Source organism: Rutidosis leptorrhynchoides, chromosome 4 (genome assembly GCF_046630445.1).
Source record: "Rutidosis leptorrhynchoides isolate AG116_Rl617_1_P2 chromosome 4, CSIRO_AGI_Rlap_v1, whole genome shotgun sequence".
NCBI lineage: Eukaryota > Viridiplantae > Streptophyta > Magnoliopsida > Asterales > Asteraceae > Rutidosis > Rutidosis leptorrhynchoides.
Genome location: NC_092336.1, coordinates 380,563,573 through 380,590,871, shown reverse-complemented (window position 1 = coordinate 380,590,871; position 27,299 = coordinate 380,563,573). Strand labels below are relative to the sequence as shown.

General features: G+C 31.5%; 3 protein-coding genes across 3 annotated transcripts; 2 read left to right on the top strand and 1 right to left on the bottom strand.

Annotated features, from left to right (window-relative positions):
• The first annotated feature begins 11,120 nt into the window (after positions 1-11,120).
• LOC139843960 (probable E3 ubiquitin-protein ligase ARI7) lies at positions 11,121-16,727 on the top strand. The gene is made up of 15 exons (XM_071834147.1): positions 11,121-11,475; positions 11,776-11,900; positions 11,993-12,098; positions 12,289-12,379; positions 12,510-12,682; positions 12,780-12,884; positions 12,981-13,069; positions 13,169-13,276; positions 13,923-14,013; positions 14,109-14,198; positions 14,502-14,549; positions 15,126-15,197; positions 15,461-15,560; positions 15,644-15,773; positions 16,134-16,727. The coding sequence occupies exons 1-15, from the start codon at positions 11,311-11,313 to the stop codon at positions 16,390-16,392; spliced, it is 1,752 nt and encodes a 583-aa protein (XP_071690248.1). The 5' UTR covers positions 11,121-11,310; the 3' UTR covers positions 16,393-16,727.
• Positions 16,728-18,640: 1,913 nt separating this feature from the next.
• LOC139841864 (uncharacterized) lies at positions 18,641-21,015 on the bottom strand. Its single transcript, XM_071832057.1, has 2 exons — positions 20,946-21,015; positions 18,641-18,927 (listed from the first exon to the last, which is right to left on the bottom strand). Exons 1-2 carry the CDS (start codon positions 21,013-21,015, stop codon positions 18,641-18,643), a joined length of 357 nt encoding a protein of 118 aa, XP_071688158.1.
• Positions 21,016-21,237: 222 nt separating this feature from the next.
• LOC139841863 (uncharacterized) lies at positions 21,238-22,132 on the top strand. The gene is made up of 3 exons (XM_071832056.1): positions 21,238-21,659; positions 21,749-21,825; positions 22,044-22,132. The coding sequence occupies exons 1-3, from the start codon at positions 21,238-21,240 to the stop codon at positions 22,130-22,132; spliced, it is 588 nt and encodes a 195-aa protein (XP_071688157.1).
• Positions 22,133-27,299: the final 5,167 nt, after the last annotated feature.

Here is a 27,299-nt window from a genome sequence, read left to right as displayed (position 1 = left end):
GGGACTCGGTACTGGGTTGCCGAGGTTTCATGCCTTTTGTAGTACGAGGAGCTGGATGAAGTTCTGTTGTTGTTGTTTTTGTTGAAACCGCCAGATGATCTCCTGAGAGTTAGCTGCTTGCTAAACATTGCGGCAACTTTGACAAGATCTCGATGTTCTTCATCAACATCAGAGTATGTATCTTCGTTGGATGACATGGTCTGCTTTGCTTTGAATGGGTTAGAGCGGCTGGAAGTAGCTTTGCTAGAGCTTCTGTTCACATACAGAGCCATTGGGTCATTGGTTCCAGCAAGGTTTGTTTTGGAGTCAAGGACAGCTTGAACATAAGGTTGGTGGTTCATTAGTTTACCGACAACTTCATGAATGTTGTACTTCTTGGTGTTCTTAGCAGCACGAAAGTTATTTCCATATGGTGTCCAAGTTGCATTCAGCTTTTTCAGGAATTTCATGTTCAGCTCCTAATTTTCTTTATTCACTCCCACTTTCTTCAGCTCATTGATGACTTCACAGAAGCATTTATAGCAGTCTTTTAGCGGTTCATCAGGTTTCTGGTGATAATCCTCATACAGAGTGAGACGACCCATCCTAATCCATAAGAATGAATACAATAACATATTATTACATTGCGAGGTACTTGACCTCTATATGATACATTTTATAAACATTGCATTCGTTTTTAAAAGACAAACTTTCATTTCATCGAAAGTTGACTGCATGCATACCATTTCATAATATATCCAACTATAATTGACTTAATAATAATCTTGATGAACTCAACGACTCGAATGCAACGTCTTTTGAAATATGTCATGAATGACTCCAAGTAATATCTCTAAAATGAGCAAATGCACAGCGGAAGATTTCTTTCATACCTGAGAATAAACATGCTTTAAAGTGTCAACCAAAAGGTTGGTGAGTTCATTAGTTTATCATAAACGATCACTTTCATCATTTTAATAGACCACAAGATTTTCATTTCTCATAAATATACGTCCCATGCATAGAGACAAAAATCATTCATATGGTGAACACCTGGTAACCGACATTAACAAGATGCATATAAGAATATCCCCTATCATTCCGGGAAATTCTTCGGACAGGATAAAAACAACATCGAAGTACTAAAGCATCCGGTACTTTGGATGGGGTTCGTTAGGCCCAATAGATCTATCTTTAGGATTCGCGTCAATTAGTAGATCGGTTTACTAATTCTTAGGTTACCAAGCAAAAGGGGCATATTCGGCTTCAATCATTTACCCATATAATGTAGTTTCAATTACTTGTGTCTATTTCGTAAAACATTTATAAAAAATGCTCATGTATTCTCAGCCCAAAAATATAAAGGGTAAAAAGGCAAATGAAACTCACCTAATGTATTTTGTAGTAAAAATACATATGACTATATTGAACAATGCAGGGTTGGCCTCGGATTCACGAACCTATATCATTTGTGTATATATATATTAACACACATAATTGTAATCGAACAAATTTATATATATATGAATTTATTAGTTATATCATTTTTATATTAATAATCTATATGTTTCATATATTTATTTTATTTATTTAAAATAAATAAAAATATTAATTTTGTTATGTTATATGTATTTAATACATTTTTGTATATATATCTATATATCTTTTGTTTGTTAAAATTATATTAATACTAAAATAATCTTAGAAGTGATAAAAATAATAATAGTGATAATAGAGTAAAAATGATACTTTTACTATTAATGATAAAATGATAACTTTAATAAAAATAATACTTTTAATAAAAATGTTAATTTTAATAATAATGTATACTAATAATAATAATTATAAAAATAATGAATTTACTAATAATAATAATGATACTCGTTTTTATATTAATAACTATAATGATAATAATACTACTAATACTTATAATAATAATAATAATAATAATAATAATAATAATAATAATAATAATAATAATAATAATAATAATAACGAAATAATAATAATAATAATAATAATAATAATAATAATAATAATAATAATAATAATAATAATAATAATAATAATAACGAAATAATAATAATAATAATAAAATTTATTCCTCACAAGAATAGCTAAAATAATATAGTGTCCTTGCCCGGGCTTGAACCCATGACCTCTCGATTCCACTAACACCCTATTAACCATCCGATTATTGTTACTTTTGTGTTATAATCCGTATCCTATATTTATTTAACTCGTAATTTCGTTTCTACTTTCCTTCTTTGTTAAACCCATTTCATGATCATCACCTATAATCATAATTATAATCACTTAATGATCGTAACCAAACCCTCATCATCATTCTTAATATCTATACGTATATCATCGTTATTATTGTTTTCATAATCATCATCATCTTTTATTACCATCACTCTTATTGTGATCATCATCACCATCATGATTATTATCACTAATCTCATTCAGTAAACCTTAATCATCCTCTACTTCTACTATCTTATATATATATCACGCCATCATCAACTATCATTAATCATCGCCTTTTAAATTATCACCGATACATTATTCGTTTAATCATTTTATTAATCGCAACATGAAACCCCAATTAATAATCGAAGTATAGCAGACATGGAATCAATCTTTACGGCCCACTAAAACTTCAAAAACCAATTAAACTCTGCGGCCCCAATACATGTGATCATAATCGCCCAAAAACAAATAAGAACACATGTGACCCATTCATCAAACTTTGTAACAATCGATTCTTTTTTTTTTTTTTTACATTCCTTTCAAGATAAGTAGGGTATGTCTGCCACTCAAAAAAATAAAATAAAGTGGAATAGCTGTAAGAGTTGGTACGCGTATCTTTTCTACAAAAAGAAGATGACAAATGTAGTAATTTATGGTTTTAATATAAAGAGTGGGTGGCTTTCGGTCCAAAAGAACAAGGCTGTAATATATATAATCGATTAAAGAAAATGGAATAGCTACACAAGTATCCTCCCCATTTATCTTTAGTGATCATGGCAGAAAACAAGGAGAATGGCTGTATTGACCATAAATCAAGTAGCTTGAAGAAGATATGAAGTAAAGAAATAAATTAATGGGTTGTAGCAATTATCGGCCAACAAATTCAGCTGAAATCGTGGTTTGTTTGAAACAGAAATCAAAGGAAGAGAAGGAAAGAAAGGTGGAGGGTTTCGTTACCGTTTGAACAGAATACAAGTGCAGTAGCAGTTTCATAAACATGGTGGCTGTGTGGTGGGCTTCGAAACGGAAAACGTTAGCAGCAGAAGTAGTTGTAGTAGTGGATTGTGATGGCGATGAGGTTCATGATTGAAGTTGGTGGTGGTAGGGTGGTTCTAGATGGAAGTGTAAAGTGATTGTAGGGTGGTTATGGGTTGTTGAAAGTGGGCTGTTTAATTCACGAAGTATTGAGTTAATTGAATGTGTCTGAGTGATGTACCAATTATAATACTTACATTCAATCCTAATTTGTTTACATTGGGCTAGATTGAGACGTGTAACCAAAGCAGATAAGAAGTACGAGCAGTTATGTAGCAGATGAAGAAAAAATGTTAAAGCCGATAGTTAAGTCCACAAAATTTGGTTGCATATGGGATTTTGATTCGATTTAGAGATCAGAAACAAGATTTACATTAGTGTGATTGTGATAGAAAACTGATTTGGAATGTAGTCGACCGAATGATAAAAAAAAATATAAAGCAGATTTTATAAGAAGAGGAAACAGATTCGTCTATATCTGTTTTATTTTCCTATAATTAATAAACATTAATATATATATATATATATATATATATATATATATATATGTATATGTATATGTATATATAAATATATATATATATATATAAATATATATATATATATATATATATATATATATATGCATAAATAATAATAATACTAATTAATACTAAACTTTATTACTACTACATTCTTATTAGTAATAATATTAATGGTATATATATATATATATATATATATATATATATATATATATATATATATTATAAAGATGTTATTAAATAAAATGATAATGATAATATTAATAATAACAATAATAATAATAATTTTGGTAATAATAATATCAAAATAATACTAATATGAATAAGAATCATGATAAAGTAATGGCAACAATAAATTTATATAAAAATGATAATTATATTATTATTAATGATAAAAATAATTATCTTTACTGATCTATTGTATTTTATTATTTTAAATTACTACATATACTTTTGTTTATATTCATATATATATATATATATATATATATATATATATATATATATATATATATATATATATATATATATATATATATATATATATAGTGGTAGGATCAATAGGGAAGTAACCATTCGGGGGGAAGCGGGGGGAAGCAAAAACTTTTTTTTTCTTTTTTTGAAAAAACTTTGTTCACGAACATTATAGATGAGATGAAAATATGAACATTTAGTAGAGACACTTTGTGATAAATGTTTTTGTTTTGGCGGGAAAACGCTCGAATAAGTAATATATAACAATTATCGTGTTTTTCGAGCGTATTTTGAGGTTTTAGCTATTGGGGTTTAGATATTAGGGTTTAGATATTAGGGTTTATAGGGTTTAGATATTAGGGTTTAGAAATTTAGGGTTTAGGGTTTAGGGTTTAGATTTAGGATTTGGATTGAATTTTTAACACGAACGGTTTAGAGTTTAGGGTTTAGGGTTTGGTGTTTTGGGTTTATGGAATAAACCCAAAACACCAAACCCTAAACCCTAAACCCTAAACCCTAAACTCTAAATCGGGCTAAATTTTACTTCACAAAATATGGAAAAAAAACGTTCATATTCTTCACGAACAATATTATCTTGAATGTTATTTTTGTCGATCATTTTCCCGCCTAAATAATAACATTCATCACGAAGTGTCTCTTCTAAATGTTCATATTTTCGTGTGATCTTGATGCCGGAAAAAAAAATTCAAAAAAAACAATTTTTTTTTTGCTTCCCCCCGCTTCCCCCATTGGTTACTTCCCCATTGATCCTGCCCCTATATATATATATATATATATATATATATATATATATATATATATATATATATATATATATATACACACACACTCAATTGTTCGTGAATCGTCAGGAATAGTCAAAGGTTAATCAATTCTATAAAAACAGTTTTCAAAATTTTTGAGACTCAACATTACAGACTTTGCTTATCGTATCGAAATCATATAAAGATTAAATTTAAATTTGGTCGAAAATTTTCGGGTCGTCACACAGAGCGAGAGCAATGTCAAGTTTTATTTGGTCGGATTGGCTGTATCCTTCCTGTTGACGAGTGATTTCATCTAAAAGTTCTTTTCCAGATTTCAGGGAGCTGACGGATTTGTACATGTCATGAGGAAGAGCTTGCATGATGAATGTCCTTAGTCAACGTCGGCTTGAGCTCTCTTGGCTTGTTCACCCTGGAGTTTATAGGGTTTCAGGGGAACACCAGTTTCAGGGTGAGGAGAGACCTTTGGGCCATTGAGATAGGAATCCCAAAGATTCTTGGTTTGTTCTCCCTTTTCATCAATGAAGTTGTCAAATCTTCCTTTTCATTCGTCGAACAGTCCCTCGAACAGCATGGGTGGACGGGTATCCGAGCCCACGACTAAAGCATCACGGTTTGCGGTTGCCATCTTAACTAAGAATGGAAACAGAGTGGTGCAAGAGAGTAGAGGTTTAAGTGAGATTGTCAAGTTAAGATTTTGAACAGTAAGGGTCAAGGTTTTCGATAAGTGAAATTAGGGTTTTGGTTTAAAACCACCTTTATGAGACAAAGTCGTTTTCGAGCAAAGCCAAATTTCAAATCAACTAAGGTTTTCGAGCAGGGGTTGGTTTCCGGACAGAAAAACAGTTGGGTTATGAAAAGGGAATGTTTTCGAGCAGCACAGGTATTCGAGCAAAAACTTAGATTTCGAGCAGGCAAGATATTCGAGCACAATCCTAGTTCTAGAGCAGTTAAATATTCGAGGATTCGTTTTCCGCCCCCAATGAGTTGGGGAATTTACAACTCCCTATTTAGACTTTTGGGCCCTTCATCTTTCTGATTCGAGACCCGGCCCGGCTCGCGTCGTTCCAACAACCGGCGGGGAGCACCTCAGTATACGATCGCGTACAGTAACTGGGAGTCCTATTACACCTAAGGCCAACTTCAATTCACCAAACCACTAATTTAATTTTCGAGCAGACCAACTAAGGTTTCAAACAAAACCAAGCCTTCAAAACAAGGTGGTTTTCGAGCAAAACCAAGTTTTCTGGACAACAAAGTTTTTCGAGCACTAAAGGACAAAAGTCAAGGTTTTCGAGCAGGTCTCGAGCACTGTTCAAGTTTTCGAACAACCTTAGGTTTTCGCGCAAGAGTAAATGACAGTTTTTCAGACACTCTTTAAAATTTAGACACTGTTTTCGAGCAAATGTTCAAGATTTCACATTGTTTTCGAGCAAATGTCCCAAATTTTAAACTATTTTCGAGCACTGGCTACGTTTTTTAGCAAAGTTTTCGACCTTTTAACTGAAATGTTGAAGTCTTAATAGTTAAATTTTGACTTCTTCGATTAAACCAACCCAAGCACGTGAATGCTTACACCCAAGTACAAGTCTTATGCACAAAAGGACAAGTACTTTGTCCTTTATGAAATAATCAAGGGATTATGTCATGGACATGTCATTTTCTAACTAAAATCTATTGGGTAAATGGATTTTCGGTGGGTATTGTCCACAAGTCCAAAGTTTGGAGCCAAATCTCAGTCAACAAGTCAACGAAATGAGTCACAAATTCAAGATTTTTGAGCAGATCACTTAGGGTTAGACAGTTATCAGTGAAACCTAGGTGGTTTTCGAGCGAATTTGAACCCAGATGGGGGTTTTCGAGCGAGCTGTATGTGACAGAAAACACTAGTTTTTCTATTTTAAGACTAATTTAAACAAGATTTGATGGCAAACTCTTTATGAATCAAGTAGATTTAACACCTTTTAAGCATCCTTGACACATATAGAGCAAGTTTGGACAAGCATAATTCAATTAAACCATGTTTTAAGCACCAAAATGTCAAGAAACTAAGCATAGTAGCAGAAACATGTTCTTGAGCACATGAATATGATATCTACACTAGTTTTAACAAGTTTTATCATGTAACACTGCCATTATTAACATGTACATCGTTTTAAACAGTAATAGCATGCTAAATATCTTTACAAACACTTCATAAAATCAACCAAATGGAGTGAGTTTCAAGTTTTTCATACATAAACCATTTCACACATTTAACAAACTGCAATTTTATAACTTAGATTCAGTTTTATTTAAGCAAAATTGACAGATTATAAGCATGTAGGTTCGATGTAATTGACAAAACAAGCAGAAAAATGATATACAAGTCGAGTTATCGTGATCCCTAAACCGAAGAACACACAACACTTCAAAACACGAATCAAGAGGCTTCAGTCCTTGGATCTACAAGCAAGATAGCATGTCCCGCCCTGATACCAATTGTTAGTCCCTATGGATCCTTTAGCGATCGGTTATGTTGTTGATTATGTGGGTTAGAGGTATTAGTTAGTATGAACATTTGAGAGAGAACAATAGAGAAATGGAAGTGTAAAATAGATAACTAGTTCACAAAATGGTGGGGACGTTGTTTATATATGACAACCTCTCTAGTTACATAACTTACAAATATTACCATGGTAAATAAAGTAAATACAAGATATTACAATAATAAAACCGTACGCCATTACATAAATACATAAACTAATGTCAACACATTATTTAATAGTTGCTATCGATTTAATAATACATGAAAATTAATCGTCTATATCATTTTGATAACAATTTTATTACTCGTTTATTTTACAGAATTAATAATCTATTTATTAATAAACAATATTTGGGACTATAATAAAATAAAAATTAAAATAATAAAAAAAGAATGTGTTTTTTTCTTTACGAATATCCTCAAAATTATCATCATCAATCTTCATAACTCATTTCTTCACAATCGTATTACATCCACACCACCTATTCCCATCAGGTATTTTGTTGTATTCATTCCTTTATTAGAACAAATCATTTTAATCGATTATTTTTCATGAAGCTTTGGTAAGAATTTGACCAAAATCTTTGAAAAACTTAATACCCGCTTCAAACGGTTAACAAATTATGCGGAGAAAAACTCCAAATTGCTTAATTGCATATCATTTGTTTGAATTTATATATCAACAGCAATCACTTCCATTCTTATCTCAATCTCAATCGGCTATAATCTCAAACCCCATGGCTATAAAGCAAAGAGCTTTGGTATGGATTGCACTTCACAACTACCAAAAAAGATTAATTTCATTTAATCACCAATGACAAGCAAATCATATATATATAACATTTATCTTGTTCTTTCTTTCTGTTTCAAAAGATGAATTACAGTTTGTGGGAAATAAAAAGTAAATTTTGATTATATTACTATTATATGGCTAATTATTAGTACGTCATTTAACTTTTCAATTATTATATTAATCGATCATATCATAATGGGCCATCGGTAGAGTTTGCATCCAATTTTTTTCCTTTTTGAATTAACCCGCGAATTCGCGGGTCTTTAACTAGTTATATTATTATTATTATTATTATTATTATTATTGTTATATATATATATATATATATATATATATATATATATATATATATATATATATATATATATATATATATATATATATTATAAAGTGAGTGCCATTTATGCTGAGATGCCAACTCCTCATTTATACTTGCCACATGTCATTCTATTGTTCTTTTCTTCTATTTAATAATTTTCTCAAACAAGGAAAATATTCATATTCTAAATAGATATAATTACTTTAAATACTTATTAAACTAAATAGATAAAATAATACAAATATAAATATGGAAGTAACCGGAGCAATAGAAGTTTACTTTTGACATTAACAAAAATATAAAATAAAAATAATAATTTATAGTTAAATATATAAATAAAATAATATCATTATAAAAGTTAATATTGTTTAACCATATTCTAAGTACAACACAATTACTTAAATATTAAATCTGACAATATTATTATCGGCTATTAATAGGTATACACATAAAAAATAGTAAACAATATTCGCGTCCTAATACATAAGACTATATTCGAGCATAAGTTATACTCCACAACACAAATATGTGTGTGAAATGTACAGAAAATAAATGAATAAACCTTAAATAAAATTAGGTATATAACTTAATTTAAATAAACAATAAAATATGTATATAAATACAAAATATGATAGTTAAATATTTTAACGGACGAATTCATAAATGTATTATTGTATGTTCAAGAAATTTTGCGACATTGAATGAGAACAACTGTTTGTTGTATTGTAATTGTATTCAATAATCAATACTAACGTTTACGATACTAATGTTTTCAATACCTCATACTCATATAATCATACATTATATGAAGTGTGTGCATCACTAATATTATCGTATACAATGCTTTTAACAGTAATGCTTTCAATACAAATATTATCGGTGTTAAATGATTTTTTATTATAATTGTATTATACATTTGATGAGTATCAATACTAACGTTATCGTATACTAATTTATACAATTATCGTGCAACGCACGAGTTCATAAAACTAGTATACATATACATATACATATACATATACATATACATATACATATACATATACATATACATATACATATACATATACATATACATATATATAAACGCCCCCTGCAAGAATCGAACCTACACCCATCAGGAAACAATGAAGGCCACCAAGCCACCCAGCCACTTATGTCTTTGTGTTATTATTTTACAGTGTTTAATATATATCCCTTAAATTTAGAGGGTTGGGCAAAATTTTAAGGTAATCAAAAGGGGGTGAAATTTAACATAATGTAAAGACCGGGGGGTAAGGTGACAAAATTTGCGAAAAAGTTTTAAATGAATCGTTCCACTTTTTTGTCTTTTTTGTGTTTTCTAATTGAATCTATATCTATATCTATATATATAATATATAATATATAATATATATATATGTGGTAGGATCAAGAGGGAAGTAACCATTCGGGGGGAAGCGGAGGGAAGCAAAACTTTTTTTTTTTCGTTTTTTGAAAAACTTTATTCACGAACATTATAGATGAGATGAAAATATGAACATTTAGTAGAGACACTTTGTGATAAATGTTTTTATTTTGGCGGGAAAACGCTCGAAGAAGTAATATATAACAATTATCGTGTTTTTCAAGCGTATTTTGATGTTTTAGCTATTGGGGTTTAGATATTAGAGTTTAGATATTAGGGTTTATAGGGTTTAGATATTATGGTTTAGAAATTTAGGGTTTAGGGTTTAGATTTAGGGTTTAGATTTAGGATTTAGATTGAGTTTTTAACACGAACGGTTTAGAGTTTAGGGTTTAAGGTTTAGTGTTTTGAGTTTATGGAATAAACCAAAACACCAAACCCTAAACCCTAAACCCTAAACTCTAAATCGGGCTAAATTTTACTTCACAAAATATGAAGAAAAAAAAACGTTCATATTCTTCACGAATAATATTATTTTGAATGTTATTTTTGTCGATCGTTTTCCCGCCTAAATAATAACATTCATCACGAAGTGTCTCTTCTAAATGTTCATATTTTCGTGTGATATTGATGCCGGAAAAAAAAATTTCAAAAAAAACGAAAGAAAAAAATTTGGTTCCCCCGCTTCTCCCCGATTGGTTATTTCCCATTGATCCTGCCATATATATATATATATATATATATATATATATATATATATATATTATTATTATAATAATTATAATTATAATTATAATTATCAATTATCAATATCAATATCAATATCAATATAAGTATATATATGTCGGTTCATCTCGTTGCTTTTTGACTTGGCAAATTAGGGCTACGATCGCAATAAAAACATAGCCAACATATTCGATTAAGTTTTGTATAAATATATAAATAAATTTATTTATTTATCATAAGATCATAAGATAAATTTATCACAAACTCTCAATTCCACAATTACGTTACGACTTCACGTACACCAACCCACACAAAAATTAATTTATCAGAAACCCTAAATTCCCACAATTCAATATCATCATCCTCCTCTATATTATATCACTAATCGATTACTATCTCTCTCGAATCAGTGTCTAGAATATATGTAATCGTAAATTTATTGTATAATCGTACCGACTAAAACCCTAGGTCACCGTTTTTTAATTTATTTAGGGTTTTTGTTCTTACGATGGATTCGGAAGATGACATGAATGATGCGAACGATGTTGATTATTATGATGAAGAGTTTTACAACGATGATGCGAGTTATTGCGATGATGATAATATTGAAGGTAGTGAGTTTGATCCTGATGATGATGCTGGTTCGGATGAAGATTTAGTTAGTCGGCTACAGGTATATTGATATTCACATGTATTATTAATTATTAATTGTTTTTTATGTATAAATTATGTATGTACGTATCTGTTTACTTGTAATTTTACGCAATATTGAGTTTATCGTTTCAATCACTATAAGTAGGTTATATGTTAAAAATCATAATTATGTGTAGATGCTATCGGTGCTAATTATCAGGTTGTTAGTGTTAGTAAGGTTAATGTTGTAATGGTTAACTCATGTGAGAAAAAAAGGTTTTATGATGGATAGGATTCTGCTGTTTAAACTTTGTCTTGATGGCTTATTCTCTTCTTTCAGAAAAATTATAATGTATTGACGGAAGATGATATACGACAATGTCAAGAAGATAGCATCACACAAGTTGTCTCAGTTTTATCAATCTCAAGAGATGATGCGTGCATGCTTTTGCGCCGTTATAAGTGGTAAGTCGTTCAAGTTTCTAATTACTGTCAGTGATTGGCCAAGGTCCTTTTGGCACTTGTGTTGGATATCTAAGCTGGTTTGGTACCTGCAGGAATGTTGATAGTGTTCAGGAAGCATGGTTTGCTGATGAAGATGAAGTTAAGAAGGCTGTTGGCATGCTAGAAAAAACAAATTTTAAGCCACCAAAAAATGGAAAGGTATTTTAGGGTGAATAAGTTACAGTAGAGGTGGTAATCCTGACATGTTATGGTTGGGTAAATAAGCCGACACACCTAATGCCATATCTGGACACCTCAAAATCACCCCTTGTGTATATGTTTAGATTAAATAGTTTCTTGATTGTTCTTTCATGTTGCATAATCAGTTTCTTATCTCTGTCTTTTGAAGCTGCGTTGTGGAATCTGCTTTGAATCATATCCAGTTTATAAAATCAGTTCAGCTGCATGTGGCCATCCTTTCTGTAATACGTGCTGGAGAGGTTTGTACCTGTTTTGTGGTAGTATGTTTTAAATACGTTGTGTTAGTAATGTTACCACAATCATCTTATTATTATATGTTTACACGTAGAATAACTATTTCTCACGTCTGTATCTTATTGATTGTGGTAGCCTACATTAGCACATCTATCAACGATGGTCCTGGGTGTTTGACATTAAGATGTCCCGTTCCAGCTTGTGGTGCTGCCGTTCGTGTGGACATGGTAGATATGTTGACTTCAGATGCAGTTAAGATAAAATATAGGCGCTACCTTCTAAGATCTTATATTGAGGACAATCGAAAGGTACAGTTAAATTTTATCATATGTATGTATGCCAATATGTATCTATGTATGTATTTTTGTATATATTTTATATAAATATTTTATATCATGTTTACAGACCAAGTGGTGCCCTGCTCCTGGCTGTGAGTTTGCTGTTAAATTTGTTCATGGAAGTGGAAGCTATGATGTAAAATGCAATTGTTCGTACAGCTTTTGTTGGAATGTCAGTATTTAATTTTCTCTTTTTTTAAGTTTTCATGAAGTTCTTCTATTTTTTTCATAGATGATAAAGTTTAGTTTGTTACTGTTATCGGTTTAGTGTACGGAAGAAGCTCATCGCCCTGTGGATTGTGAGACTGTGTCGAAGTGGATACTGAAAAACAGCGCAGAGTCTGAAAATATGAATTGGTAACGCTTTAAGCATATGTTCATCATGATTTATTGCATATATATACTCTCTCTTTTATAATGTTAAATTTGATTTGATGCTGATGTAACGCCTTACAGGATTCTAGCTAATTCTAAGCCTTGCCCAAAGTGCAAACGTCCAATTGAGAAGAACCAAGGCTGTATGCACATGACTTGCAACCCCCCTTGTAAACACGAATTTTGCTGGTAAGATTTAGCTTTATGTACTTCGTTGATAACTTCTCTTCCTTGACAGGTCATTTGGATAAATCTAGAAAACATAGCTAAAGTGGAATCGGTTAAAAGTTATCCAAAGTTTACATGAAAGACAATTGAAAGTAGCACTCTCTATATGAATGAGATAAACAATTATATGGAGTACTAGAGGCTAAAATAGCAACTAGCTGAGACTCAAGGGGCCTATTCTTCTTCTCTTTCTTGACTTAATCACGAACTACTAAAAAAGATAAAGTAGTTAGCAGTTACCTAACTTTTAAGACCTCTACAAAATAAGGTTCTCTAAGTAGTAAGTCCTAATATTATGTTCTCCAATCGTGACTTAGATCTAATATGATTTACAAGTAGAATTGGGGTTAAGTAGGTTGGTGCTTAGCTCCTCAAGACGTGTATCCTTGTCAGTGGCTGTTAGCAGTATCATTACTAAAGAAAAGCAGAATTGTTTGTTTCTCTGAACCAAACCTGTCACCCAACCTGCTCATTTTGCCTTTAGCATTTCATGTTTAAGAATTTATGCTATTAATTGATTTATGTAACTATATGTCCTAAAGGTTTTACTTTTAATATGTTGATTCATGTTGTATAACTTCAATGCGTTTAAATTTTTTACGTGTAGGCTTTGCCTTGGCCAATGGTCAGAACATGGGGAGAGAACGGGTGGTTTTTATGCTTGCAACCGTTATGAAGCTGCAAAGCAAGAGGGAGTGGTAATAAATTTATCATATTTTGTTGCCAACTAGTCAGGCATTGCCATTTGCGTCTCTTAAATTCATGACCTTTGATCTTTTATAACTCTTTTCAGTATGATGAAGCTGAACGTCGAAGAGAGATGGCAAAGAATTCTTTAGAGAGATACACTCACTATTATGAACGCTGGGCTACAAACCAATCGGTATGCTTTCTTGTATCAAGTTAATGCCTCATTTGATGCAAATTTATAATTTATATTGGGTGGCTAAGTTGGTTATTAGCCTGGGTCTCCCCTAAGATTGAGGTCGAAGTTTTGATAGTCTCTGGGTGTTATAAACCTTTGGGAGGCTTCTTGAATTCTCTTTTTGACCCGAACTTTACCTGAGTTCATGTGGCTACAGACTCACGGCCCGTGGATTTGGTTAGCCATAAGTACGGCACCGCGGTTATTCAATAAGGTTATATATCTGATGTATACTTGTTTCTCTTTCTTTTTCAATGGCAGTCAAGGAAAAAAGCAATGGGGGATTTGGAACAGATGCGAACAGTTCATGTAAGTTGTTGGTCCTGATTTTTTTTATGCTACTTTAAATTGGATATTAAGGAAGGGCATTAGTGGTTCTTTATAATGAGAGTGTGTGTGTGTGTGTGTGTGTGTGTGTCTAGTCTGTACGTTTTATGGGTTGTGAGTTTTAGTCCCGTTTGGGACATGTTTAAGTGAGTTCATTTGCAGTTCCGACAGCTCGGATTTAAATGAAAGATTCTCGTTCTTTCATATAATTTTATATCAAGTATCTGTAAAGTTTTTTTAGAATTCTTTAGCAAAAAAAAAAAAAAAAAAGCTTTGTAGAATTGTAGTAGTTTGGCATATATGGTGTAAACTCTTTCTCCTGATGATTGAGTGGCTGCTCCTACTCCAAGTATAAAATTCGAAATCAGGCATACATCATTTTGGTTTAGTGCTTGATGAATATAGAATATGATCAAAGGAAAAACTTAACATTTGACGTTTATATTACTTAACCAGGTCTACGATGATAAAATGAATAGAACTAATGGTGGGTATGCAATATCCCTGCTACAATGATAAAATGATCTCTTGTGTATCTATTTTTTATCTCCTTTTCAGGTTGAAAAGCTCAGGGAGAAATACAATCTAGCCGAAGCAGAAATGAAATTTGTTATAGAGGCATGGTTGCAGGTAATTCTACTTTCTAATTTTTGAGAACGTTTTCTATTCTTATTGTATAATCTTATATGTTTCCTTTCACTACTATAGATGTGCCTTTTCTCATCTTTCATACTCTTATACTTGTATATAAATTCCAACTATGAATATTGAAGATATTGATATGATTCTGTGCTCTATGTCAATTTATTGTTAATATTATTTATTTCTGAATGTATAGACTAATGTCTTGGAAAAGACTTGTTAAATAATAACTTTATGGCTTCCTACTCCAGATAGTTGAATGCAGGCGAGTTTTAAAATGGACCTATGCATACGGGTATTACTTACCAGAGGACGAAACTGCAAAGAGAACGTTTTTTGAATACGTACAAGGTATGTTTTGACGTTCATACTTTTTTCAGGGTATATGAATTATACCTCTGAGTAAGACTTGAGAGATGAATTACATGTGGCAGGTGAAGCAGAGGCTGGCTTAGAAAGGCTTCATCAATGTGCAGAGAAGGAATTATATACTTACCTTAATAATATTGAAGAACCTCAATTGAATTTCTTTGAATTTAAACAAAAATTAGCCAGTCTGACTCGGTAATTAAACAAAAATACGTTTCAGACTATTTCTTATTTTTATCTTAGTAAAAACCAATTCACCTTGGGCTCATATCTGTGCTTTAGGTAGAGGTGAGTGGGTTGGTCCGGTTGGATAACATGTCAGAATGGGTACATTTTGGTATGGGTTGAGTGAGTTGGGTCCACCTAAAATCACTGCCTTCTCTTTTTATTTTTTTTAATTAGAATATTGAATATGATTACACAAACTACTAAAACCAACTATGAAGACTTGCGCTTTATTATTGTTTTTGTTTATCGGACCATTTAGCATTTTTACCTAGAATAGAAATGGAGCTAAAGTTCTCTAATAAGCATGTGTTTTGTGCAATCCAACAGTGTTACACGTATTTACTTTGAGAACTTGGTAAGAGCACTAGAGAACGGACTTGCTGATGTGGATTCACTCGGAGCATCAAGCAAGACAAGTAGCTCAATAAATGCTGCTGGGCCAAGCAAGCCTGGCAAAGGAAAAGGTTCCTCTAAAGGTGGTGCCACTAGCCGAATAGATGACTCAACCGGGTGGCCATGTGATCAGTGCACATATATGAACCCAAAGAACGTCAGCTCATGCCAGATGTGCAACACAAGTAGGTGAAAACAGCTTGATGGTTACTCCCGGTTAGTGGAACTTCACTACATGTTACCGCTTGATGCAAAGATCAAAAGGTTCCAGTTTATTGCAAACTTGCAATCATTAGAGGGTGGTAATGTGGGTGGGTTCTTAATGTATATAAGATGGTATCAAGGTAATACTTGGGTGCATGGTTCATAGGACATGGTGGTTTGTTTTGGTCTGTTGGTGGCCAAAGATGTAGATTTTGATTGTTGCTCTTTTGAACTGAATTGATTGTGGATTATTTGCGTTAACTTAAAATGAGGTCTGTTATTAAAGTTTGTATTGGAGTTCTTAGAAAATCTTGTTATTTGTCTGTTCTATTGTTTTTTTTTTTTCCTTCTGAAAGGCAAATAATCATTAAATTTTTACAACTGTACGTAGAAAGAATTAAGATGAGACTGAGCAAACAAATGTGCAAACTTAGATCCGAAGCTACAAATACAAGTTACAGGTACTCAAATCTATTCAAGTTACAGTGCACGTATATATAAGTGTATATGACCGAGATATATCCTCAAATATGATATTATTCCTTAACCATCGTTAAGAGCATCAGCCGATGGTAGGTCTAACAAATTCCAGTTCTGTGGGTAGGTCTAACAAATTCCTGTTCTGTGTGAAGCTCAGATGTTGTAGGACATAGGATTGGTTAGCCATTTAAGCCAGTCTAGTGATCCCTTTTTCCACAGGTTAGCGATCCAATGAAAGCCTTTAAGTTATACGGAGTATTTCATTAAGTAGCATAGCACTGCTCAAACGCTCTTTCGTATAAATCAAAATCTCTATTTTTCCAAATTATCTATGTTTTTCGAAAGCCTTTAGGTTATATGGAGTATTTCATCAAGTAGCATAGCATTGCTCAAACGCTCTTTCCCATAAATCAAAATCTCTGTTTTTCCAAATTATCTATGTTTTTTGAAAGCCTTTAAGTTATACGGAGTATTTCATTAAGTAGCATTGCACTGCTCAAACGCTCTTTCCTATAATTCAAAATCTTTGTTTTTCCAAATTGAGTATCCACGGATCCGTTCAATTGCATGTCATATTAATTTATAAATCTTAGTCTTTATGTTCCTTCAAAAGCCACTAAAGTTCTCGGATATACTTAGATTTGCAATGTCCCACACGTCCCACATTTGAAAACACGATCCCATATTTCCATTGCCGATTTATAGAAGATTAGTGAAAGATCCACCTTCTCAATATCTTCAACGCACATTAGACATGTCAATTTAAGTCAATACCACGTCAATCGAGTTCAAAACGTACAAGTAGTTTTCTCTTCTTGGCCCTCCACATGAAGATTCCCACTTTTTGAGGAATTAATTCTTCGGCATTTTGCTTGCTTCTGACGAGACTTAGACCATCGATTTTTGGAGCCAACGATTTCTTCATGAAGATACCACTTAAAATCCGTTTTCCGTTGCCACTCATCCATTTCTTTATGAGAGGCTGTGAAAGCTTGAAGTTCTTTTTGAAGCGTTTGCAATTCACCCTTCGTTCTACCATTTGGTTCTTTAATCCAAATTCCATTTAGCAACACCTTCACAATCCAACCATCTATATTTGTCATATATTAGAGCATAGGTATTCAGTGGCGGAACTTGAACCCGACCACAGATGGGGCGGGTGGAAAAAATTATTAAATTTTTCATTACAGCTGGAGTAAACATTAAAAAAAAAACCTTATTTTTTAGTAAATTTTTTTTAGTGTATATTTTTTTTTTAAATCCAGCTGGGGCGGATGCCCTGCCCTGTCTACACAAAGCTCCGCCCCTGTAGGTATTCGATTCCAACCGAAACAGTATGCTAAAATAGTCCGTTTCCAAGCCATGTTTCATTCCAAAAGCTAGTGTTCCTGCCTTGACCAATGACTTTGACAAAAGAGTTCGAGATATCACACCGTATATTGTTTGAGGTGGATTCAATATTAAATGTGGTTTGCATGTTCTATCATTTGCCATAGAATTAGTACGACTCAAACCTTCTAGTTTATCGACAATGCCTGGAGGTGCACGAAAGAGCGTGAAACAGTACAATGGTAAGTTAACAAAAACCAACTTCATGAGGCTTATTCGACTACCAAAGGACATAGATATTTCCTTCTAGTTTGTTAGTCTTTTACGAAAATTTCAATCATTGATTCCCAATTACTTGGTTTGTTCATTTTTGCACCAATCGAGAGACCCAAATACAAGAACAGAAAGTTACCAACCTTACATCTGAATCATGATGCCATCTCGTCAAGCTCCGTATTAGTCCCACCAATCCCGTATACACAACTTTGGTTTGAATTTACTTTTAGCCCAGAGATAATGTATTCAAAGTTTTTAAGCTGTTTGATAAGTGTTTCAGACATATTTTCTGTTCCACTCCAAAAAATCGTGGCATCCACATACTGTAATTGGGAAATCATAATACTATCAGCCCTTATCTCAGCACCTTTAATGAGACCCTCCGCATCAGTCATAAAAAGAAAAGGAGAAAGCGGATCACCTAGCCTCAAACCTCTATCTGAGAATGAATTCTTCAGTCAGGGAGACTTTAATAAGATCTGATATGGAAGTTGAAGATAAATATGGTCTCATCCATTATCTCCATTGAATATCGAACCCCATTTGTTCCATAGTTGTAACTAAGAATTCTCAATCTATGCAATCAAAGGTTTCTCGAAATCGGCTTTGAAAACAAAGCTTTTTCTTTTTATTTGCTTTTCTTCTGTCGATTAAGTTAAAAACTAAAACTCAATCCAGAATGTATCTATCTCTTAAAAATCATTTTTCCTCTCCAATTATCCAAGGAACGATTTTTTAGCCTATTTGCAAGTGCTTTGGATATGATTTATAATAGCTCCCAATTAAGTTGATTGGCGGAAAATCTGCTAATCCCAAAAATCCTTTTTCGATCTTTTTTCATGCAGTGACGAAAGAGGTTTTACAACCTTTGGATATTAGTCTGGCTTCATAGAAACCGTTCAAGTCCCTTGCAAGATCTTCCTTGATTATATCCCAATAAATATTGTAAAAAAATTTAGTAACATATACGGTCCCGGTGTTTTTACCCTTCCCAGATTTTAATTGCCTCGATAATTTCTTATTCCATGTAAGGCCTTTCTGTTAGACAATAGAAACTTCGTGAAGCCTTTATGATGTTAGTATTATTGATACGATATTTATAGACCACAATCGGACATTTGGGCAACCCTAAACTTATAGTCTAATACTTTTTGGTAGTTCGAACAATGAAATTGCGAAAGTTCACTGGATATTAAATGAATTAATAAAAGAACAACTTTTCTCTCTAATTTGTTGCATGATACAAATTGATATTCACCAAAAATCCTTTTCTCTCTAATTCGTATGTTCCTTTTCTGAAACTTTTTTTTTACGCGAAGATAAGGATTGAGCCTGACTTCGACAGACTTTGTGGACGATAACAATTTTCTTTAAAATTGAAAAAAGAGGGTTATCTTTTCACTTTTTATACTCCCTCGGCCCCATTATAAGTGTCCACTACACTACTGACTTTTCAAAGTTTTTTTTTTTTTTCAACTTTGACTTTAAATATTTTTATTTTATTGACATCTTGACTGCAGTTTAGAGCCTAAATTGATTTTCAGGCATGGTTTAAAACCCGTGAAAATTTGATTCTACCATTTTCACGGCGTCTCGATTTTAATTTTATTTTACTTATTGGCCGGAGGTCCACTCAGAAGCAATCTCTTTATCCGTCGAATAGTGAGAGAGAAGATTCCCTCTACTTTTGAGAGTGTTTCACTATGGGTGGAGAAATGACTTGTTTTTATTCTCGGATAGGGGAAGGATTGTCTACATCTCACATCTCACATATACCACTCATGTGGTATTGAGTTTTGTTGTTGTTGTTGTTGTTATATAATATTTGATGAAAATCGTATGAATATGTTAAGTTTTAGATGTATTTTCATTAATATAACTTTCACCATGTATTATATAGATATTTATAGTCAAAGTTGTAAAAGATAGACTTTGAAAAGTCAGCAGTAGACACTTATAATGGAACGAATGATATATAAATAAATATATATATATATATATATATATATATATATATATATATATATATATATATATATATATATATATATATTAAGGGTTGGAACTTAGTCAAAATAGACGGCCCATCACATACTAATTAGAGTTGTAGACGATTGGCTGGAAACATGGAGAAAAAAAAATAGAATAATATAAACCCCTAAGTATAAAATAAAACATTATTAAAAGACTATTTATAAATTATAATGAAAACCATAATACTAACATTATAATGAACTGAGTTCATCTATACAATCGGATGGACTAATTAAGCCTAATAGAACTAAGCCTAATAGCCTATCACTTTCTAGATGGACAACCTCATCATGCTCGATGAACTTCGTGTGCCACATGTTAAGTTGATATCGTCTAGATTTCTTAAACTAATCAAACAATAAACTCTTTACACTATAATCTTATACCAAGACCATTTGTATCGTCCGTAGGTGACAGCGTCACCTTGCACGCGTGGCAGCAAAGAAACACCGGTAATGGCGTATCGCGGCGGCATTGAGCCGCGTTTCGCCATCGTCAGTCGCGAAGAAACGGGGAAGGAGACAGATGTCACTTACACGTGGCATCCGTTGAGTGGCTGTTTTTTTTTACCGTTGCAGCATAAAAAAAAATTATTTGTATTTCATTTTCTATATATATATAGGTATATGTATTTTACATTTTAACACACACTCCACACTTTCCTTTTTATTTTCTTATCAAAATACATAAAACCTACAATTTTAATTTATTCCAAATGGATAAAGCTTTCAAAATGTTAGAGACTCTTGTGGATGATTCGGATGACGAAAAGATTGTTAGTTTTGTTAATAGTTTAACGCAAGAAGAAGTCGATGGAGAGGCAAGTAGTTCTCGAGTCCCTCGATCCCGAATTTATATTGCTAGGGATCGAGAAGATGCGGCTATAAGGTTATACAATGATTATTTTGCGGAGTCACCGGTGTTTCCCGCTAGATATTTTAAACGACGTTTTCAAATGAGTCGTGAGTTATTTCTTCGAATTGTTGAAGGTATATCTAATTTTAATAGTGTCGTTATTCCTGATTATTTTATGTATTTTCGGGAACGGCCCGATGCAACGGGCCGTCAAAGTTTGACAATTCTCCAAAAGTGCACAGCAGCCATACGTCAAATGGCGTATGGAACAACTCCTGATTTGTTTGATGAATATATAAAAAAATTGGGGAGAAAACAGCTGCGTTATGTCTTGAAATTTTTTGTCAATGTGTATTTCATTTGTTTGCTAGACAGCATTTGCGAAAACCAACTGCCGAAGATATTGCTAGACTTTATAATTTTCATGCACAAAAACATGGTTTACCGGGTATGTTAGGTAGTATTGATTTTATGCATTGAGAGCGAAAGAATTGTCCTGTTGCTTGGCAAGGACAATACACAAGAGGTGATCAAAAATGGCCTTTTGTTATGCTTGAAGCAGTCGCCTCACAAGATTTGTGGATATGGCATGCATTCTTTGGTATGGCAGGTTCGAACAACGACATTAACGTTTTGAATTTTTCTCCATTGTTTAACACTATAAAGATGGAACTGCTCCACCTTCACCATTTGAAGTAAACGGGCGTCGCTACGAAAGAGGATATTACTTAGGTATTGGTATATACCCAGATTGAGCTATGTTCGTAAAAGCGCCTCATAATCCAACTGACGAACCTCGTAAAAAATTTAAACAGTTTCAAGAAAGTGCAAGGAAAGATATTGAACGTGCATTTTGAGTATTACATGGTAGATTTGCAATGTTAAAACTCCGGCGAGATCTATAGATTTCAACAAAATTAGAAGACATATGTATGAAGGGGTAAGGATGTCTCGCTGGAGCAACTCAAGCAGCGTCAAATAATTTGGACACTTACGAACATCCATGTAATTATCTCGTGTTTCATACGGGGTATAATTCATCAATTCTCGATCAAATTCACCTCCTTAATGAATTTTAACGCAAACATTCAACGGGCTCATGTCGAAGTGTGTGTGTTTTATGATTTGAGAGTTTTATAAGAGATGAAGTGTGTGTTATGATTTGAGAAGAGTGGTTGTATATATAGGGGTAAAAACTAGCCGTTTTTTTTAAACAAAAATTAAAATTTAAAAAAACGGTTCAATAATATAGCCGTTATAATTTAAAAATATTTTTAAAATATAATTATAATCATATAATAATAAAAATAATATAAACACAAATAAATAAAACAAAATAAGAAGAAAAAAAATGTCACATCAGCATTCCACTAAAAGTAACACCAAAAAAGAAACATCACCACTACTCCACTCAAAAAAGAAACACATCTTACTCATCAAAAAAGTGCAAAAATACAAGTGACACCACAAGAAATGCCTTCAACCAATACAAGTGGTCTAATTGTGAAATATGGAATACTGTTCACGTCGACCTTTTTTGTCATTTTATAAATTTTTAATCATATCATATACTCCCCCGTCTCAAATCTATTGTGCCCATACAAAAAATACACAGTTTAAGAAAAACTATCTGACACTTGTACCATTTTGTTAACTTTTCAGTTTTACCCCTTACTTTTTGCTTATCTTTTTGTCCTACATGAATAAAATAGGGGTAAAAAAGTTTTTTTTCCTTATTATTTTTTTCCATTTATGAAAATGAACAATTAATTTGAAACATTTAAAAATAAAATACAGGATTATAGATTTGGGATGGAAGAAATATATAATGCTTTGCATTATAAAAACCAAAAAACTGTGTAGCTTGAGTGGTAGAGCTAAGGCTTTTTTTTAGCAAAAAATCGAAACTTTTATAGAACACGAGGCATTCATCAAAAAGATGAAGACTCGGAACAAGGATACAAACAAAGGCACCGAGGCCAAACAACATAAAAACTTCTACAAACACACGCACACAAACAAAGAAGACTCGAAGAGACTAACAAAATAACGAACTAAAGAACGCAACAAGCTTAACCATCAAACTTAGACCTTCGAACGATCACCCCTTTACCTTTCTTTAGCCGAGCCCTCGTCCCCTCTTTAAGCTTCGGAAGCGTCTTCGACCCAATAAATTTACCTTACACCCTAACCAAACCTTGCATATCTTTCACCGCCTCTTCGAAGAAACTAAACGCTCTACCCGACCCACCACCTTCTCCCGACCCGATTACCGAATCAGGACCCAACCCAGGCCCACCACCAGGCCCCACGTCAGACCTTTTCTGTGATGACCCGGGAATCTCCGACCAAATTTAAACTTTAATCTTTATATGTTTCCGACACGATAAGCAAAGTCTGTAATATTGAGACTTTAAATATTTGAATGTTGTCATATATCATTTGACCTTCGACATTTCTGACGATTCACGAACAATTTATTTATAAATAATTAAGTAATCAAATATATATATATATATATATATATATATATATATATATATATATATATATATATATATATATATATATATATATAAATGTAAGTATTTATGATAATTAAAAATAATAAAATAGGATTTAAATATTTGAAGTAAAAAAAAAAGATAAGATAAGTTATAAAATAATTATATTATAATTTAAAATAAGTTATATATATAAAAATATAAGATTTCTATGTATAATAAAAATATTGTATTGTATATTAAATGTTTAAATAATAAATATTCAATAAAAGTCAGTATATATGATTACTAAATATTACCTAAATAATAATATATATCAAAACGAATAAGATATAGATGTTACAATAATATTGTTGTTCTTTCAATATTAATGTTATCAATGCTAATATTATTATCTATAGATAAGAAATTTGATGTACGTAAAGTGATAGAATATCATTACTAATCTTATCATTAATAATAAGTATTACTATAATTAGTATTATTATAAGTAAAATTATTGATATCATTAATAATATTGTTATTATCATTTTTATTAATCATGGTTATTAATTTGATTAAAATTATTATTATTGTTACTATTAATTACATCATATTATTATTATATTTATCATTATTAACAATATTATCAACCATTATTATGATCATTATTTTTTTATTACTCTTATCATCATATTTATCAATATTAACTATTATTTTGTTATTTTTATTAATACTATTATTATTACTAGTATCCTTATAATAATATCAATATTATTATTAATATATATTTATTATTAAATATCATTAATTTTACTGTAAATGTGAAATAAGTGTATTAAGTTGTTAGAAGTCTTTGTCCAAAAATTTCTTTCAATATCTTCTCCTGATTTAGTGTCAATCAGTTGTAGTTAGAAACAAAAGTTGTTAGGAATCAGATCCCAATCGTACGATTCTGCTTTCCCCATCCTTTCCACTTTATTATTTTTTTTCTTTTATTTCTGACTCTGTGATAAACCTCGACCTCAATTTGTTATGTAAAGGATTCGATTTCAATGATATGTGATACCAGTAACACCTCACCTTACCAACTATCAATTACCACTACTCCTTACAGCTTTATTCGATTGAAAATTATCAAAAATCTAAAGAAACCGACGGTACCCTCTGTTCAGGTGTTATTTCTCAAAAATTTCGAATTCTTGATTCATTTAAAAACCTATCAATGCAATTTCATTCTAAATCTTTCATTTAAACTTCTGGAAAGTTTTAAAACTCAATTCGTATTATCGAGTAGGAATTTCGAAGTCAAACCTTATTTACAAAAAGTCAAACGATTTTCTCTTGATCAAATTTGAACACGTTTTGATGTTATAAGCTCAATCGAAGGTCCAGAAGGCTTCCAAGAACCATTTGAAACCTCTTTCATGTAGAAATTATGCGCTATAACAGTCTCACACTCTGAATTTGAATTTGAACGGGTATGTGTTCTTCGTTGAAAGTTTCAGCTTCTGTTTATTATATTTTTCTGTTTTAAATTAATGTGAACAATTATTAATTGTTTTAATATCTATTTTATATCCTAAAGCTAAATAATGAATTCGTTGATAACTGGTTTTGATCTGGGGACGATTACGATGAAAAGGATGATAAGCAGTTAGACATTAAAATGAAAACGTTGGGGGATAAATCTGAGAAAACATAACTGGAGGAACGGTTGGGGTATTGACGTGTGTACGGGAGGTCGCCGGTTCGAATCCCGGCAGGGGTTATATTTCTTTTTTTTGGAACTCATTCTTAAGAGGTAGATTCTTTTAAGAAATTTTTTTTATTGTTATTATTATTATTATTATTATTATTATTATTATTATTATTATTATTATTATTATTATTATTATTATTATTATTATTATTATGGTTATTGTTATTGATAATATTAGTTAGTATTGTTAAAAATTATTATTATTAATACTATTATCATTAATTAGTATTATTGTTATTATTATTATTAATATCACATAGGTATTATTATTATTATTATTATTATTATTAGCATGAACATAATACAATTTATCAATATAAATCTTATTATTAGTATCATTTTATAAATTTTTAGTATTATTACCGTCCTTATCAACAAAAGCATTAGTAATAAGAATCATTACTGACGTTATCATTACTTACATAAATATTAGTATTATTATCATAAATATCTTATTAAGGTTATTATCATTATTTTTACCTTTACTAATATTAACCTATTATAATTATAACTATTGTTTTAATAAACAAACGAAATATATATACATAAATATATTTAACACATACAACATAACAAAGTATTTCTTTTCTATATATATAAAACGAATATATGAAACCTAAATATATTATTAATATAAATATGATATAACTAATAAGTTATGTATGCATATATATAAAATTATTCTATTACGATTATGAATATTAATAAATATACAAATGATATAGGTTCGTGAATCGAAGGCCAACCCTATACTTGTTCAATGTCGTTCTATGTATTTTTACTACAAAATACATTAGGTGAGTTTCATTTCCCCTTTTTCTCTTTACATTTTTGGGGCTGAGAATACATGCAAATGCTTTATTAACTGTTTTACAATAATTATATGCGTGAGTTTCATTAATCCCCTTTTAAATGCTTTTGCAATATATATTTTTGGGACTGAGAATACATGCGCTACTTATATAAATGCTTTACGAAATAGACACAAGTGATCGAAACTACATTATATGGTTGGATTATTAAACCGAATATGCCCCTTTTTAGTCTGGTAATCTAAGAATTAGGGAACAGACACCCTAATTGACGCGAATCCTAAAGATAGATCTATCGGGCCCAACAAGCCCCATCCAAAGTACCAGATGCTTTAGTACTTCGAAATTTATATCATGTCCGATGGAGGATCCCGGAATGATGGGGATATTCTTATATGTATATTGTGAATGTCGGTTACCAGGTGTTCAATCCATATGAATGATATTTTGTCTCTATGCATGGGACGTATGTTTATGAGAAATGGAAATATGAAATCTTGTGGTCTATTAAAAATTATGAAATGATTATTTATGTTAAACTAATGAACTCACCAACCTTTTGGTTGACACTTTAAAGCATGTTTATTCTCAGGTATTAAAGAAATCTTCCGCTGTGTATTTGTTCATCTTAGAGATATTACTTGGAGTCATTTATGACATATTTCAAAAGACGTTGCATTCGAATCGTTGCATTCATCAAGATTATTATTAAGTTAATTATAGTTAGATATATTATGAAATGGTATGCCTGCCGTCAACTTTTGACGTAATGAAAGTTTGTCTTTTAAAAACGAATGCAATGTTTGTAAAATGTATCATATAGAGGTCAAGTACCTCGCGATGTAACCAACTATTGTGAATCGTT